The 15,173-nt window shown below is 40.0% G+C and overlaps 1 protein-coding gene across 2 annotated transcripts in view; it reads left to right on the forward strand.

Moving 5' to 3' along the window:
* Positions 1-15,173, forward strand: part of ATL2 (atlastin GTPase 2) — a 42,607-nt gene that overhangs the window by 18,218 nt on the left and 9,216 nt on the right. For both annotated transcript variants that reach the window (XM_051793013.1, XM_051793014.1), the window contains exons 2-9: positions 2,064-2,341; positions 6,916-7,050; positions 8,749-8,853; positions 9,965-10,015; positions 12,078-12,134; positions 13,148-13,240; positions 13,486-13,624; positions 14,463-14,590. In XM_051793013.1, the coding sequence (XP_051648973.1) occupies positions 2,064-2,341; positions 6,916-7,050; positions 8,749-8,853; positions 9,965-10,015; positions 12,078-12,134; positions 13,148-13,240; positions 13,486-13,624; positions 14,463-14,590 (986 nt within the window). The remainder of the gene's footprint in view (positions 1-2,063; positions 2,342-6,915; positions 7,051-8,748; positions 8,854-9,964; positions 10,016-12,077; positions 12,135-13,147; positions 13,241-13,485; positions 13,625-14,462; positions 14,591-15,173) is intronic.

Below are 15,173 nucleotides of genomic sequence, written 5' to 3' on the forward strand. Positions count from 1 at the left end.
AAGGTGAGAGATTTTCCTCTGAAGTGGTGACCAATATTGTGTCAATGTAGTTTGCATAGTTTGATATCCTGCTGACAACTTCTCTTTTAAAAGTTACTGCTTCTAGTTGTCAGGCCTGCTAGTATAATCAATTTGTTCCCCTGCTTCATCAATCAGTTTGAGTTAGGGTGATGCTGGGGGCTGCTCTGCACACCCACTTGGATAATGTTGGAGTTTAGTTCTACTTGCTTAGGATTTAAGCATTCAAGTTTACTTCCTGTTCAAACCAAGTACCACACTAGCTTAATATATTCAAACCAAATTTTTTTAAGATTTAGTGCCATTGGCCTTTGAGGCAGCACAAGATTTGATGCTTGGAAATGGAAACATCTTCTGTCATTTGCAATTAAATGAAATGTTGTCAGAACTGGATAAAGAGGCGGTTGCTGGAAAAACTCGAGGTCACCATGTTACCAGTTTTTCACGTTCATAGTCACAACTCAAATGTCTCATTACACCCACTAAAGAGAGTGTGTTGGAGCACTGTTCTAACTCATAAGTCTTGCTGAGGATGGTATCTGGGATGCAAAGTCTGGCAAGGATGACTTGGCAGATCCTCCGAGTACTGGCAGATTCTCTGCCATAAGTGAATGAAACTGGTGTGTTCCATGGTGCCTCATGGACACATCCTGCAAGAGAACACTTCTTGTGGGCTGCTCTTCCTCAGGAAGCTTGGGGGCCATGTGCCATACCTGTGCTCAGTGCAGCAAGTAAGTGGAGGTGGCAGCTGCTTTGTCTTTGTTAGAGCAGTGCTTGGAAATTGCAAGCATGGCTGGGACAGGGTACTTAAATTCCTGTGTGATAACTCCACATAAGTAACTGCCTTGATCAGGTTTGTGCACATGGGGTTCCAAGAGAATGTGGCAAAATGTAAGTCTGGAGTGGGAGGCAGTTCTGTAAGCACAAAAACACTTTCAGATGCTTCCTAGGAAAAGTGGAATCAGGAATGGTAGAGTTCGTTTCTGCTGTGGGGCAAACTTTGATGTTGTGGTGCTTGAGCAAGAGAGGAGGTTTCATCTTGGATAGGTCAGTTTGGTTTTCTTTTAAGCCTCTAACCCAATAACTTCTGAATTGTAGAGGTTGGGAAAATAGGATATTGGTACTATTATAGTGTATCTCTGAAGGGCTGTGTTACCTTGGAATTCATTAGTAACTTAAATCTAATCTGAGTTACAGTTCTTTCAGCTATGGGTTGATCCTGAAAGGGTATTTATTATGAAATTGTGTATAAAATAGTCTCAGCTATTTTTGAAAGAGTTTACTCAGTCTTGCTTAACAGTGCGTCACAGGAAGAGTATGAAGCCAGACACTACTTCCAGTGTTTTTGGGTTTTCTTATCCCAGGAGTGTTAGGCCTTGAACATGCTCAAGAGTTTATCTTCTTCTTGCAAACAGTGAATAGGTGCTCTGAAGTCTGTCCTGTATTGAGACTTGAAACAGGTATCATGTGTTGGAATTAGAGAGGAGAGTAGGCATCTGGTGTGTGTTATCCTGGAGTTCCATACTAGATCAGTGGTCTTGCTTGTACATGTTGGCAAGCAAAACTGACAGAAAACATTCATTTCTCCCCACCCTCCACTCCCTTACAATAGTATAAGAAGGTGATGATAACAAAATGGCCTTTTTTGGTCCTCTTTGGAGCTTATTTTAAACTATTCCTTTTTTCCCACATAAGAAAACCATTGACTTTTAATAGACATTATACTTAAGAAGCTTTTAAAAGGGGTTTTGAAGCTGAAAATCAAGGTTTTTTTGTGATTTTTTTTAAAACATAGAGAATGCTGAAGTCTGAAATGTAGACTATACACAGAGGTGATGAAAATGAACAGGGAACTCTGTGGATCTCTTTGCTGTGCACATGCATTCCCATGAACATCACTTCAACTGCTGGAAATGAAAGCCCAGCTTAAGGCTTCACTTAAAAAACCAAAAAAACAAACAAAAAAACCCCACAAACCACAAAAAAACCATGTTTAGCACCCTAAGCTCTGACTTTCTAATGTGTTCTCACCTGTCAATTTGCAGGTAAGCATTATGAGGAAGAAGAGGAGGATGCCCTGCCTGACTCAGATGCCCTGCCAGACTCAGATGACGAGGTGGAATTGGATAAGCCGCGCCCCATACAGATTGTCCTTGCTCACGAAGATGACCATAACTTTGAATTAGATGAAGCAGCATTGGAAAAGATCTTGCTTCAGGAACACATTAAAGATCTTAACATAGTAGTTGTGTCTGTAGCAGGAGCTTTCCGCAAAGGAAAATCTTTTCTGCTGGACTTCATGCTTAGATACATGTATAACAGGGTGAGTAATTTGGAGTTTTCCTGCAGGAGAAAAGCAGTTGGGTATTTTAGTCATTCACCTTTGTATTTGTTAACTTGGGCACAAATATAGCAGGTCAAATTTTTCTTACTCATTTGGGCGGGTGGGGAAGCCAGTTACTCTTCTGCACTGTCAAGAAATGTATTTAAGTGACAGTTTTTCAATATACATTTTCTTGTGGTTGTCAGGGGAACTTATGGGTGTCCTGGTTTAAGTGGACATGAGAAGAACTTGAATGAGGGAATGTGAGGCCTTCTAGCTGAGCTTTGGGGAAGGGCTCGTCCATGTGGTGGCTTGGAGAAGACTTGCTTTGACTTGATCTCCTGAAATCATATTGTATCACTCACTTTACCCATTATTGCAAAAATAAAAGTCTTACCAGAGAGCTATTGGAGGACTAAATCTGCTTAATTCTGATGTATGGCAAAAAGGAGGAAGTTTCCTGTTTGCTACTTGGAACGTGTCTCTGAACACAATCCAGTAACCTTTAAAATCCTTTGAAGTTATTGATCAATGAATACCTGATGCAAAATTTAATTTCTTCTTTTAGTTTGTAGCTTTTGAGTGGTGTTTTGACTCCTATACTTTGAACCCCTGGCTTATATGGAGAAGGTGGGGTGGGGTCTTCTGTGAACATACACTTTTGCCTGTCACAGGTTGTGCTGTTCCTTTTAGTCTGCAGAGTGAATATTGACAAGTCAGTGTTTTGTTGCTCTTTGAACCTCTTAAACAAATCCAGAACTGATTCCTTTTTTGGTCACTGTTCTTTGGAGTTTGTGCTAGCTGGCTTGAGTAGAAAACAAGATGAACCCTACAGTTACAGGAAACATGGGAGTACTGCAAAGAAACTGCTGATAGTTGGCAGTTCCCTTCCTTCCCTCAATGCCAGTAGTGCCTGCTATTGAATTCCTCTCACTGATTTAGCAAGAGCTCTGTAAGAAAGACCCTGAGGATATGGTAGGAGGAATACAGAGTAGCAAGCTGGTGCTTCCAACTTCTTAGTACTCTTTTAACCTAGGGAGGAGAAATGTTTCATTTGATACAGCTGTTCAGTGGGTGGCCTTTTGTGTGTGTGTGTATAAGCCACCTTGTGTCCTGTCTGTGTTCCAAACAAAACCAACTGAACAAACAAAAAAAAAAACCAAAAAACCAATAACCCCTGCAAAAAAAAAGAAAAATCCAAAATCCCAAGTACAGCAGTCTGAGCAAGATGTTGGGCTGGGTAGAGGTAGTGCTAATTCCTTTCAAAAACAGGAGAGCTGGGCTTTAAGCAAATACTCTTAACTTTCAGATTGTGAAATAAAACAAAAGTTGATAAAGCAAAGCAGATTGAAATGCTGCTTCAGCCTTGTGTATTGTGCTTTGGTTTCCTTTATTGTGCAGTCACTTTTCTCAGTTTTCTGTAGGTGTCCTTCAAAATACCGCTTGTTTCTCTTAAACTGAAGGCAAGCTTGGCCATCTACTGTAACAACTATCTCTTACAAAAGCAGAGAGGTCTTGCTCTCCATGTGCTGCTTCTGGCCAGGCACTTAAATTCTGAAGCTGTAATGCTTGCAGGCCCTTAGCAGAGCTGATCCAACTCAGTGATGCATTAGAAGACACTGCACTTTGACAAACTGTTTTCCTGCCAGCTCAGTGATGTAAACTGGGCTAGGGAAAGAGTTTGACAAGCATCAGAACTGCAAACTGATTGATGGAAGTTGGGGATGAGAGAGGATAAGTGCAACACCTCCTCTTTTGAGCACTTTTGAGTTGTGTGAAGTCAAATGATATCCTCTGCTTATGCAAATTTAGCACAGGAGGAGAGGTGTATAGTTTTATATTACTTAGTCTGATCCCTCCATCTTCAGTTAGGCTCAATTACAAGTCTGTATTTTCTGTGAGCTAAATATTGGATCCTGCACAGAATACTAAAGCTACTCTGCATTCAGTTCGTAGGCTAATCAAGCAATTTTGGGGTGTCCTGCCCTGTGGATATTAACATGCATGATGAAAAACTTGCCAAGAAACTTCAGAATCTTGTTTTCTTATCTTAAGCCAAGGGCAGGAGGTCATGTGAAAAGTTGCCATTCTGAAAATCTCACTAGTGCCAGCTGAAGTCACAGGTAGGATCTCGGCATGGCTGAGGTTGCTCACTAACTTCAGGGAGGTGGACATGTCATTTCAAGCACTGATACTTAGTGTAGTGATTGCTCATTTGAAATGGAGCAGCAGCAGTTGTGTGCTCAGCAAGCTGCTGCAAGCATCCTGTGATCTTAAGCCTCATTAAGAGTTGGGTGCAGTAACACTTGTAAGGTTAGTTTTAAAAGCTTTTTTTTTTTTTTTTTTACAGGGGTGTCACCTTGTCTTGAATTAATCTTCAAGGCACACTGTGTACTAATGCACTGTGCAAATAAAGCTGCATTGGGTCTTTCCTTAGTGTAGAATAAATTTAGAGAAATTATCTTTTAGGGGCCTTTTTTTCCTCTCCCCATGTCTTGAATATCTTTCAAGCCAACTTGATGGATGGAGACTGAGTTTCTACTAAAGAAAGATGGGGGTAACAAGCTAGGAGTGCTTCAAACTGATGCAAAGGTCAGTTAGAGGCAGGCTTAAAAGCACTGTCCATAAGGTGAAGCAACTTCAGGTGAAGTTGTGCCAGTTAAAACACCAAAGTCTCCTTTGGTCCAGATCACATATGAAATCAAATGGGATCGTATTTAGTGCTCATTGAGGGACTTTTCAAACCATATGTGTAGTTTTGGTCTGAATTGTCACAAACAGGGATAATGTCTGGACCAAAATGGGATGAAGTATTCTTGTATAAAAGAAAAATGGAACGTATTGTTGAATAACGTAACAGATTCTTTTGAAAAAGTAAAAAGCCACAGTCTGTTGACATGTACATGTGAAATATGATTCAGCATCGCAGAACTGTACCCTGGAGTGTCCTGAAGCACAAACAGGCCTGGAGCTTTGATTTCTAGAATGGTCTATGGAAGCATAAGCATCTTCTGGGATAAAAACTCCAGGGGAAAGCTTTTCAGGTTTTGCTAAAGTCTTTCTGGTAGAAGTGTCCTGTCAAAATAAACAAAAGGAAAAAAATGCATAACCAACCAACCCTAAATCCAAACAACCTACCTGTAAAGACCTGTAGATCTCTTTACTTGGATATCTGTGTTCATTTTCTGAATTTTTATCTGCTTGTCTCACATTTGATCCAAATAGCAGAGTTGAGTGGGGCACTGTTAGCACTTGGGAGAGTGCTGCTGCAGAATTGTTTGATTGCCTGCGTGCTGTTAGACATAAGGAAAGTGTGCAGGTGTTTTTTCCATCCCCTTTTAGAAATAAGCACTTTCACTTGGATGTTTAAAGTATTTTTATTCCTTACACACCCTGGGTACTCACGCTGTTTTCTGAAATGTGAAGAAATATCTTGAACTGTTTTCTGAAAACTGCCAGTGCAGAGTCAGCTATGTAGAACCCATAGCCTAGTGAATTGAGAAGTTTCCACCTTGACCTTCTCAGTGGACACTTTCCTGGCTAGTAATCTACTCTGGACAGTTTGAGGCAAATTCATTAAATGTCTCTTTCTGTGCTGTGTTCCAGCCTGTGAAAGAAAGGTTTTTCTGTAACTTCCCTCATCAGTTAAACTGTTGTGTGCCTGCCACTTCTTTTGTGTGGGATTTCAGTGTATATAAACCTATCACAGTGAACTTCCTCAGGGTGCTGCTCGTGCTCCTTTCTTGCCCAGTACATTAACTACATTTTTGAGTTAAATGCGCTCATATAATGGCTGGATTCTTCTGTGTGAGCCACTGCTCTGTGGTGCCTGTCCTTGAAGACCTCATTACAATTCCCTCAGCCAGGAATGTTAGCTGCCAACTGTACTCGACTATTTCACAAACTGGGCAACGTCCCAATAAAATTTTAATATGGACGGGTTGATTGACGTGTATCCAACTCTTAATCTGACCTTTTCTCTTGAATCCTAATCACTTAAGGGAAACTATTTTGTAACTGTGATAAGTCTAGATTGTAGATCTTCTGATCCTTGCCTGTTCTCTGTATCTTCTGTAGGATGGCATTGGGAGTCTTGTACTGGCTTTTGTTAGTTCAGGGACTCAAATGTTAAGCCAAGCTGTTTGTGAGGGGGAAGGGAGAGGATTAAGTCAAGATCAGGGGTTCTGTCCCTTGTAGAGGTTTAGCTGTTCCTCTAGTTAAAATACATGCTACTGTGTTTGAGTCTTCTCAACTGTAAAAGAAGAGCATGAGTGGAATTGATGGACAAAACTGAGCTGTTCTTCATAGCTCTGAGTGTCTGAGACTCAAACTGTGCTCATATGCTCTTCAGTGACTGAGAAGTTGTGCAGCCACTGAAATGCAATAGTCTCACTTTGTGGATGATCCTTGAAACACAGCAGAGTATCTTTGTGTTTTAATATTTGTGTAGTGTTGTCAACTGCAATGGCTCTGAGGAAAATATAAGAACAATGTGGGAGTCTGCTAAAACATAGCATGTTAAAAAAAATAAAAATCTCCTTGGTTTTACATAAGCTTTTCCTTTTGTTTTGTAGAATTCTCCTTGCTGGATAGGTGGAAACAATGAGCCATTGACTGGGTTTACATGGAGAGGTGGATGTGAACGGGAAACCACTGGCATTCAGATTTGGAGTGAAGTGTTTGTAATTGATAAACCTAATGGAACAAAGGTAGGTGCTTGACTTACCTTGATTTACTCATGGTCTTCTTTGGAGGTGGTGTGGGGTTTTTGTTTTCATTTAGTTGTGGTTTTGTTATGTTTGGGTTTTTTTGTTTGGTTGGTTTTTTTTGTTGTTTTGGGTTTTTTTTGTTGTTTTGTTTTTTTTTTTAAACAAAACAGAGGCTGTGGATGGCCCATCCTGGGAAGTGTCTCTGGCCAGGTTCAGCAGGGCTCTGAGCAACCTGGTCTAGTAGAAGGTGTCCCTGACCATGGCAGGGGTGTTGGAACTAGATGATCTTAAAGATCCCTTCCAACCTAAACCGTTTTTATGATTCTGTGACTTAAGTAGGTGTATGTAATAGGTTTCATGGTTGCTTTCCTTTGCATTGAGAAGCTGCATAACATATTTGGAATCAATGTAAGGATCAGTGAAAGGATGGAGACTGATTATTACAACCCAGCAGAAAAATTCAACAATAGTCTCATTCTGAGTGTACTTTGTTTTGGCAAAGTCTACTCCGTCCAGGCTGATGGGTGGGTTATCCCATGAGTGTTGTAAAACTTTAATGGTTATAAATATCATATACAGACAAATGCTGTGGTGAAAACAGGTCTGTAACAAACACTGGTTTTTGAGGGGTGAAAATATGTTCTATCTTGTAGTTGTGTTCTAGTGAAATGTAATGCATGGCTGTAAGCACTGGAAACAACCTCAGTGTCTGGAGGCTGGTCCTTCTATATAGTTTTAACAAGCAGTCTGTAAAAAAGGACTAAGTCTAACAGTGGGGAAAAAAGGCACTAACCCAATTCTAGTCAAAGCTGGTGTGTCTTTTTTAACTCTTAAGTCAGTTTAACTACAAAGTTTGATCGGAGGTGTTAATGCAGAAACAAAGTGTAAATGTTAATATATACTTCATAGTACTGGTGGTGATTTGGAGCTGTTCATGTTCTTAGCTGTCAGTTCTAGGTTATTTAAATTTCATACCCTTTGCATTTGCAAAGGAAACATCTGATGCCCAATTAATATGGGACATGGATCTTAAAAATAGTGGCTTAGTGGTGTGCAGGAAGTTTTAACAAATTTCACAGCTAACCAAACATTTCTCTGGCTAAAAACCAGTTGTGTTGTGAGGACCTCCTTGTGCTCCAGGAACAAATCACTCGCTTGTTCTTGCTTATCAGTCATCTCTAACTGAAAGAAGGGAATTGTAATAGATCCCAAAGATGGGAGTTGGACTGGTTACTTTTTTTTCACTCACTTCATTCTTTGTCATTCCAGCAGACAGTCAACATCGTCTTATTTTCTTCTGAAAATAATTATTTTAAGAATGTTTTTTTTTTTTAAAGTAAATGTCTCACTCTTAGCTCTGATGAACTATAATAGATTTGCAGCTGAGACTGAAGTTCTTCCAGTGAATAAGAGCTGTCAGTTCCACTGCACTGTGCCCCACTGGGCCAAGGGAGGCTATTTCTGTAGGAGAAGGTAACTAGGCAAGGCCAGGGGCTTAAGGCTGAGGACATGGCCCTCTGGCTGCTGCTTACTCAGCTGTAGGCATGTGTGTCATGTGTGCAGGGAGCTGACTGAGGTTTAGTAAGTAGGTGCAGGGGCAGAGACTTGCTCTACTTGAAACATAATTTATTACAGTTGCCTGGAGTATGAAAATGTTAATGGTTTGGTTAACTATTGCTGTTCTTTAAAACTCTCTAGGTTGCTGTACTACTCATGGATACCCAAGGTGCCTTTGATAGCCAATCCACTATCAAAGACTGTGCAACGGTTTTTGCTCTGAGCACCATGACAAGTTCTGTCCAGGTGAGAATATCTGTGCTGGAAAATAATGGCAGTGACAGGAATCTTCTGTCCTGAACAGGCAACGAATATCTCTCAAGCCACACCTAGGAAGTTCACCTTCCTCCAACTGTGATTTAAAATTTCATTCTTTGTCTTATTTTCAGTGTAGTACATAAACTACATAAGTTTCTCAGTGGAATCAAGGTTATCCAAGGCCAAGCTGAGTTAGATTGCTGACAGAACTGGGAAATCCCTTCCCCCTCAAAAGATGTCAAAGTAGCAACTGCTTGTGTACAGATGTGTTACAGAATCTTTTTTAAGACTTTAGATACAGTTTGGGGGGACGTTATACTGTGATCAGCTAAACTTACAATTGCTTCTGCTGTTAAAGCATCAATTAAAAATCTGACAATTCTCTTGTGTTATGCTCAAAGCTACTTTTAAGCTTGTGCCTTAAATGTGCCAAAAGCGAACAGATTTTTGAGGGGTGACCTTCTTCAGACATGCTACAACATAAACCGAACAGGAGTATGTAGAACACTACTTCTGTCCTGTGGATTGTTTGGTTGGTTGGTTTGTTCCTGTGGTTAGGACAAGTTTTGGGTTCTTAATGCATCTTTTTGTTTACTGCTGGTCGTTATTTGTGCTACTGAAACAGTTATGAATCTCCCTGGATGAAACCAGATTTCTCTGGGAAGATTTGAAAGCAAAAAAGCCTGGTGAATTGACTACCTAGTTATTTCTGTGTCAGAGATACAGCTGCTGGATCACTGAATCCTAGAGCATTTAGACTTGAGGATGGCTAACAGGCCTTCTTAATTCTCTTGTCTCACCTGTGTGGTGATTGACTGAAGCATTCTTCCTTGATTCCTTTATGGTTTGCTTCCTTGGAAAGAAATGGTTCTAGAAGGATTAGGGTGGTCATCAGTGGTTTTGTTGCTAGTGCTTTGAATAAGGAGGTGACTTTTGTTTGAGATATGTTCTATGACACCTTTCTAGTTGCTGACCTTTGGCTAGTTAGACTTTTCTGTGTACCTGGGGGTCAAAAATACTCAAGACATGCAAAAGAAACTATATGAATGTAAAATAATGGTTTCATGTTAAACTGTAATTCTCTGACTGTCTCTTTCAGGTTTATAACTTGTCTCAGAATATTCAGGAAGATGACCTTCAACATTTGCAGGTAAGAATATGCTGAACTTACAATAAGCTGCTCCTGAACTGAGAATCTTGGCCTTGTTCTAGGAGTTACTTCTCATGTAACTGACTTGGGAGCTCTTGCTGCTTCATATAAAACACTGAAGCCAAAAGTAGTACTGTCTGTAAAAACAGTGTTTGCATCAACTTTGTGAAGCTTTGATGCTTCTGTGGGGCCAACACAGAGGTAAAATAGTACAGGCTTCTAATCTGGCTAATTCTTTTAAAGTTTGTTCCCTGTATTGCAAGTTCTGAAATTCCTGAAGGAATGAGAAAGGAAAATGATTTATGGAAGTGCTTAATGACAAAATTCCAGTGTTTCCCCCTTTTCCCTAAAATAGGAAAACTGATGGTATTTTGTAACCAGTTTCTAAAGAAATGTGGAAGCTTGGGTCAGGGCAGAAAGAGTGTCTTCTACCCAGAAACCATCTCTAGTTTTTCAGCTGAGAAATTTCTGCAGAGTTTTATTTCCTCTAAGAAATAAAAGCAGGAAAGAGCTGTTCACTTTACATGTGCTTCTTATCCTCTAGTGGGACATTGTGGTCAAAGGTCTGGCTTCATGTGAGTGGTGCAAGAATCTTATCTTCTTAACTTAAAACCTGTAGCTTTAAAGACTAGCTTGTGTGTTAACAAATGCCAAGACCGTGACCTTGTCACAGCTTAAAACTCTTCTATGTGTCTTCAGTGCTACAAAAGACTGGCTGCCAATGCTGGAAGTGGAAGAGCACTAACTAAACATAATCTTGTGGTGCTGTTCTCAGTTAACGCGGTTGTATCACTGGGCCAACACCCCTTACAGCCCTAAAAAGCCCAACCAAGCACTGCAAACAAAAAAATCCGTAGATAATTATTTGAAAGCCAGGCTTTCCTTGTGACTTTGGTCCTTTAACAGCCTCAGTGGAATCTGAATAGATTCCTTTACTGGAGGGTGAGATGTGAGGGAAGGAAGAGAAAAAAAGGATGATAAATATAAGCAGTGGGTAGGGGACACCCATGCATTTAAAGTTGTGCTAGGAATCATGGTCTGAGGGAAGGAAATTCTGAGTTTCTGTTGTAACAGCAATTTATATAATTCTGAATTACTGTTAGGCTCCGACTGCCTTTTTCATGTAGCAGGGAAGTGAATGAGGTAAGGAGTTGGGGTCAAAGAAGCCAGTCTCATATGGGCACTTGACCACTTTACAGCTGCTTTTGATCAGGGTGGACAAGGGCTTAGAAGTTGATTTGTGTTAAACCAGCCTTTTAAATTCTGAGATACTTTTATGATCAACACAGAGGGAACCATCCCTTCAGCTGTGAAACTTATCTGAGATGTTCCAGGAGTTAGTTTTAAAGCAGAACAACAGCTGCCTGGTACTAGAGAATTCTGGTATGCTTCCTTCATCTTGACCTCCAAGGAGGCTGGCATGGATCAACTCTGCTGAAACAGCCAGCACAGTCCATAATTCATGTTCTTGTGGGTTGTTTGGCCTGCTCAGTCCAGTGAAGAATGCTGCTGCTGGTGGTATTAAAGATGGTGAAAGCAATGAGAGGAAGACAGCTGACACTTACTTTTATACTGGAGGGAAGGAACAATTATCAGTTAAGGTCATGGGCTCAAGCAGAGATCTGAGAAGCTGCTGAACTTGGCTTGTATTTAAATGTCTGATATATTGGCTCTAGCCAAGTTCCTTGGGATTTCCAGGAATAAATGTTTTGTGGGAAGTAAGGGGCAAATGTTAGACAGGCTTACCTCCTTGGCCTAGGAAACAAGTGTTGGAAGCTGGCTTGCTGAAAGATGCAACCAGCTTTCCTCTGAAAATAGCCCACAAGCCACCCACTTAGAGCTGCAGTGTGTTGACAGTTATGGAATAGCAGTGAAGCCAATGGAAATCATGTCTCCTACCTGAATTTTACTGAGGATTGGTATACTCATTATTGAGGTTTATTAGCCATCGTCAGTCCATAATAGGATTTTAGACTGAATGCTTTATTTTCTAGTGACATAATATTTTAGGATAGGAAAATGTGTTTTATGTGTGACACCCTTACACTCTTCTTTCTTTCAGTTGTTTACAGAATATGGAAGACTAGCTATGGAAGAAATTTACCAAAAGCCGTTTCAGGTAACTAACTCTATGTTAAATGGATCTTAAGCAGTTGGATGTGTGGAAAATGAGCTCAGGATAATTTATGGAGATAAATTAGTTGGGCTGAAGCTAGCCTGTTCTCTGCAAGACTGATTTTCCTTCACTATTGCCACATTGTTTGGCAAAAACACAATGGAAAAATGCTGAAGAGGATCAGATTTTGCGTGAACGTAGCTTTGTGCTTGAGTTATAAGATGTACAAGGAATCAAAGTGTCAAGTGCAGGTGTGAAGGAGAAAAATTTTGTGCTACTTTCTTACTGATTACTCTGAGGTGTGATTGGTCTTTGCTGGTGCCACGTGGCTCTGAAAAAAAGGTCTGGTGGCCTCTAGGAAATGGCATTGAGGAAAGCCGTGTTGCATGTCATTTGCTTGAAGCATTATTGGCTTCAGTATTAAAAGTCTCAAAAATGATTGTTTGCAAGGCCAGAGACGGGTTTGAGGCTGCTTCATGGAGCCAGTGACTGAGATCTCTTCCATCCTGAAGTGTCCTCCTTAATCTATAAGGGTACAAGTTAAATACTGTTAGTGGTGAATTTTAGGACTATTGTGTCTGCCAAGTGTGATGTTCTTGTGGTTGTCCCAGACAAGGTGCGTTCTTTGTAAAGCCTCTTGTGGGATACAAGAGTGATGTGAAGGTTTGTTTTCTGTCTTCAGCTGCTGGGAGAGAGTACAGGGCAATCCTTGTGGAATAGCAAAAGGCAAACCTGTGAAACAGGGAAGCTATCTTTTTGAGACAGTTGGGACTGAATTTGTGGGTTTCTTGTTTGGTTGGTGTTTTTTTTAACAAGCAAAAGCTGGCACCGCAGAACTACAAGGCTACTTCATTTAGAGCAATCAACTACACAAAATCCCTTATTTATATAATATACTTACATGTAATGTACAATATGTTTAGAGCAGCCAAGTACACAAAATAATTACGTGTGATAGAGTTTTTGACCTTAGAAACGATGCAAGCCATTCACTGCTGTTGTTCTTCCTGTTACAGACATTAATGTTCTTAATTAGAGATTGGAGTTATCCTTATGAACATGCATATGGCTTGGAAGGAGGAAAAAAATTCCTAGAGAAAAGATTGCAGGTGAGTTGTCTCCAGTAGTCCTAGTCTGAACTTGCTGTCAAGGTAATGATGCACGATGAGCTGGCTCATTGTGCTCATAAAATGCATTTGTGATGTTTCCATTTGTGTGCAAAGTTGACGTTATTAGATTCAGGGATAAAAACTTACACTTTTATGCTCTTAACTGCTTTTAAGATGATATTGAGTCTTAATTGCAGTACTGTAAAACTGCTAGCAGTTCTTACAGCCTTTTTGTTTCCCTTCAGGTAAAGCAAAACCAACACGAAGAGCTACAGAATGTAAGGAAGCATATTCACTCCTGTTTCAGTAATCTTGGGTGTTTCCTGTTGCCCCACCCTGGTCTTAAAGTTGCAACAAATCCAAATTTTGATGGGAGATTAAATGGTAGGAAGCTTTTCATTTTGTGTTTCTTGATTCAGATCACTGAGTTTGTTTTCTTTTCTGGTGGAAGTTAAACACTGCAAAGGTTGGCTATTGAAATGCCTGCTTGGAAAAATATAAGGCTAAAAGGTGAAACTGCAGAACCTAGAAACATGCACTGTGTGTTCCTTTTAGTGGTTTAAAGATCAAGCAGTTAAGCAGGCAGAGGGAATGGATATCTTTGTGTCTAGCTGTTGATTGTAATCTGATAATTTGAGACATATTTCAAGGTCATTAAATAAAGATTCCAAAGATAACTAAGGGCTCCAGGGGGAGAATTTGCAAAATTAAAGATTTTACTTTCCTGAAAGGCTTTTCTCTAAGAACTTGCTAAACCACAGGTGGGCTCTAGAATGACTAAAATAAAAGCTGTAGGATTCTGCAACTGCAGCAGGAGAGGCAGTCAGGATTCTTCCAGCTGATGCAGAGGGAATGTATCAGAACAGAGGGAATGTATCAGAACGGTAAAGGCTGTGAAAGGAGTTGTGATGGTGGAGTGCCAACCACTGCTGTGCTGAGGGGTTATTGTACAAGATGTTGGCATAATTGGGGAAATGCACTGTAAATATTACAAGGACAATGGAAGCTTGTTCTCTATCTGAAGTTAAGATTGGTAGATTAAGAGCAGGTGAACTTACTAAAGCTATAGTATTTAAGTATTTAAGCCTTTAAATACCTTAAAAATGCAACTGAGGGTTGTGATGCTATGGATTTTGAAGGATCACGGGTTATTGTGTTCCTTTAGGAAATATAAGATTGAAAACTAACCACTTTTTTCCTGAAATTGATTGAATTTTACTAGATATAGATGAGGAATTTAAGAATGAACTGCGGAATCTGGTACCATTACTGCTTGCCCCTGAAAACTTGGTAGAAAAAGAGATTAGTGGATCCAAGGTCACCTGTAGAGATCTTGTAGAATACTTCAAGGTAAGCAAACTCATACTAATTATTTCTGTTAATAGCTTGAAAGACAGTATTCTAATTTTAGGCCATGTTGTTCCCAGAGAAGATATGATATCTAGGCTGACACTTGCTGATCAGCTCACTTTTATTTTCATTTCATTATTCTGAATTTCCAGAACTGGCACACTACTTCTTAACAGAATAGCTTTTAGGAAGCTACTATTGGCAGAATTGTGGGTTGGTGTTTCTTTTTCTTCTCTCTTTGTAAATAGGCTGAAGTACTTCAAGCTTTATTAGATATTTTTTGCTACTTTGAAATCGTAGTTTGTCTGGATATGTTGCTTGCTTGCTTTTTTTTAATATATTAGAGTAGATCTGATGTAGCTTTACAGATAGAAAACCAGCTCCTAAACTGCTGGGTACACAGTGATAATTTCAGATACTCCTCTGTGGATTTTTAACGTGCAAAGAAGGTGCTTTATAGACACTTGCGTGTGCAGCACCACTGCTCTGAAATATTTGTGTGTGATACTTACAGCTGTTAGTCTTGAGCTTTTTTTGTATCATGGTGACACCAGCAGAAATGTGATAACGTAATCCGTACATC

The sequence above is a fragment of the Manacus candei genome, unplaced genomic scaffold, assembly GCF_025592945.1.
Source record: "Manacus candei isolate 608988 ecotype Guabito, Panama unplaced genomic scaffold, ASM2559294v1 h1tg000035l, whole genome shotgun sequence".
NCBI classification, from domain to species: Eukaryota; Metazoa; Chordata; class Aves; order Passeriformes; family Pipridae; genus Manacus; species Manacus candei.